The 3,394-nt window shown below is 34.5% G+C and overlaps 1 protein-coding gene across 1 annotated transcript in view; it reads left to right on the top strand.

Annotated features, from left to right (window-relative positions):
• The first annotated feature begins 2,574 nt into the window (after nucleotides 1–2,574).
• LOC106690551 (uncharacterized) overlaps nucleotides 2,575–3,394 on the top strand; it is a 28,918-nt gene continuing 28,098 nt past the window's right edge. The window contains exon 1 of the mRNA XM_014436004.3: nucleotides 2,575–2,658. Coding sequence (XP_014291490.1) covers nucleotides 2,656–2,658 — 3 coding nt within the window. The 5' untranslated portion in view covers nucleotides 2,575–2,655. The remainder of the gene's footprint in view (nucleotides 2,659–3,394) is intronic.

The following is a 3,394-nucleotide window of genomic DNA, read 5'->3' on the forward strand; positions in this document are numbered from 1 at the left end:
TGTATTTACAGCTGTTAACGCTCAGAGTTAAGCTCGTTTAAGCGTTAATTTGTTTTGTTTTTTAATTTGTTGTTTTATTATTAAAATTTAAATAAAAAGAATGAAATCAACGTATGTGAACATGTTGCTGGCTGCTTTGCTTAAATTGTGGCATATCTGGCAAAAACGTTTTGTGTTTAAGGTATTAGTTATCAGGTGATAGCAGCTACATCACCAGTTCCAGTGGGTAGGGCAGCTTCATCACCAGTTCCAATGGGTAGGGCAGCTTCATCACCAGTTCCAATGGGTAGGGCAGCTTCATCACCAGTTCCAATGGGAAGGGCAGATTCCTCACCAGTTCCAATGGGAAGGCAGCTTCATCACCAGTTCCAATGGGTAGGCAGCTTCATCACCAGTTCCAATGGGTAGGCAGCTTCATCACCAGTTCCAATGGGAAGGCAGCTTCATCACCAGTTCCAATGGGAAGGGCAACTTCATCACCAGTTCCAATGGGTAGGCAGCTTCATCACCAGTTCCAATGGGTAGGCAGCTTCATCACCAGTTCCAATGGGAAGGGCAACTTCATCACCAGTTCCAATGGGTAGGCAGCTTCATCACCAGTTCCAATGGGAAGGGCAACTTCATCACCAGTTCCAATGGGTAGGTAAGCACACAATGACCCCTATTCCAATTTTTTTTTGTATATATTTGATTTTTTGTTTGGAAATAAAATCTAACGCAGAAGCCATACTTGAAACACCTATTTTTTTTTTGTGTCCTCCCTTCTGACATGTCCTACCATTGGTATTTTGTTACTACTTTTTACAGTCACTTATCTGTGTTTAAATCATATGCAGAATGATCTGTGTGTCTATGTGGTCAGCTTAACTAAAAAACGAGAAGTCGTAGGAAAATGAAGTCATATATTTAAGGCGGACATATACCTGGGACGTGACATTAACTTTTTCATTAATATTGACAGACTGGAAGTGCCCCTATGTAGAATCGTTTTTGTTTTTTTTCGATTTCCTCCAAAACGGCTCAAATTATTTTGATTAAATCCGGTGAATCAATGAGAAATATAGTACTCTTTAATATGAGATAGTTATATCTTCACTGGAATAGTCTAAGCTGCTTCAGTGCCGTATTTTCTAAAAATCTTCCTCTAAAGTAACTTAGATTTTGATGATTTGATAAAATAACCAGTTCTCATTGTTAGCAATAATAATCAACAGAAAAATGCAAACATTCGAACAGAAAAATGCAAACATTCGAACAGAAAAAGCCATGACTGTCCGATCTTTTCCGATTGCATTCCGACTTCGTTATCTTTTGTATTCTTGGCAGGAACGAAATTTATATTCGTTAGTTGGGACTAACGAGGTGGACCTCGAGAAACCCTAAAATATGGATGTTTAGAGCAACAGATAATTTGTTTACAATTTTAGTCTTAACTGCACTTTTTTTTTTTCGGCAATCTAATAAATAACTATAACCTCAAAATGATCCAACCAATGTAAACAAAACTTGGGAACGTACCGTAATGCTTACAAGCATGGGTGTACCCAGAGGGAGGTAGGAGGGGGCAGCTGCCCTTCCTAGAAATGAAAAAATTATTAATTTAATAAAAAATATATATTTTTTCAAGCAAATACTAATTGTAAGAACTAATAAAGCACAGCGACAATTATATATAATATTAAGTGGAGAAATGGTCGGGGGTGAGATCAGCAATAAAACACAAATAAACAAAAACTCATTTAAACTCATTTATTCGTGCCGACGTTTCGATCTGATTTTCAAGTCATCAGGAAGCTTGCAGCTAAACTGAAAGTGCCTGCAGCTAAATTGAGTTTAGCCAGAATCTCTGCCGAAAGCACCCTGAAGAAGACCTGAAAATAAGGTCAAAAGGTCGGCACGAATAAATAATACTGTGTGTATTTTTTTTTGCCTACCTAACCCTCGACCATCTTCTCTACTTATTAATCTACGGTCAACTATTTACACTCCATTATATATATTATTCTTAAAATTTTGGTTTCATTCTTCTTTTCCATGCTGAAATGTTACAACCTGATTAACTATAGCTTGCTCCTCCCCACGACGGTTTTAACGGCGCCCACCACAACAGATTTTTTTTTTACTACTTTTCTTGGATTAAACTGCATTCCCGGACAGATAAATGAAATATGGAAAGAAGGTTTTTGTTATCAAGTAAATAATTTATAAATAGTTCTTTGAGTGTAAATGATATATTAATGTTGTTATAAGCACATGTTTATGGTTTTGTTGAATTTGTTTTTTAGCAGCCTGAAGATGGGGGAAATCTCCCGAAACGTTGCTGTATGATATGAAATAAACTATTATAGTTTAATAAGGAAGAAATTTGTGTCATTCACTAAATCCAGTTAATACCATAAGAATCTTCCAGTTAAAGGATTATTAAAAAAAAAAAGGAAAGAATCAATAATCCCGATATTATCGCATTACAGGATGGGCTTTATATCGAATAATGTCAAATGAAATGTATCTGTACAAATATCGCAAGTTTAGGATGAAAAGTATCGATACTACAGAATATCGGTTGTATTGAGTCGTCCCAAAGAGTGGGGAGCTCCCGCTTGTTATGACCTGAATATTTGAAACCTGCTAGTCGCACACGTTCCGTCCTGGAAGATGGTGAGTGTACATTTTTTTTTAAATTTTGCTGTATTAATGTTTTTTAATTTGTATTTTATACTTTAATACTTTTTAAAAATACCTTGGGTTGAAATATTCGTCTGATATACTAAAACCATTACTCCTTTGCACTTATTCCTTTAACAATTTAATCAATAATTGGACTTTTTGTAATCGCGATTTAAAAAAAAATGTTAGTAATGGTAACACTCATTTTTGTGTTTTCATTTGTGAGCATTAAAAATATCCTATGATAAATGTCAATAAATGGTTATTGAAAGCTCTGACAAAAAAATATATCAAAACTTGCTTAATTAATACCATGGAACAATATTAAATTTGTCAAAGAAAACTACCACCATTTCTTAGTATCCCTGTGGGAAAACAATTTTTAATTTTATCAGCTGAGTAAATGCTTTTGGCTTTATAATATTTAAAACAATCTGTTTTTCAGTTCTTTTTTAATTCTTAAATTGATAGGATTATTTATAGGCCGTTTTAGGACAAGGCAGACAAAAATGCATTTAAATTAATTATTACTCGAGTTCGTGCTTGATCTACTGACTATCCAAGACACGAAATATATGTTAACTGTGAACATAAAACATGTATCTTTTAGGGATGTTTAGAATTTTGAAATTGGCTCCACGGAAAGATTGTCAAGCGTTTAAATAAAGTGGTCCATATTTTTTTGACCGCCATATTATTCTAAATAAGGGAAAGAATCTTTATATAT

Source organism: Halyomorpha halys, unplaced genomic scaffold, assembly GCF_000696795.3.
Source record: "Halyomorpha halys isolate HHAL.00 unplaced genomic scaffold, Hhal_1.1 Scaffold1757.1, whole genome shotgun sequence".
Classification (NCBI taxonomy): Eukaryota; Metazoa; Arthropoda; class Insecta; order Hemiptera; family Pentatomidae; genus Halyomorpha; species Halyomorpha halys.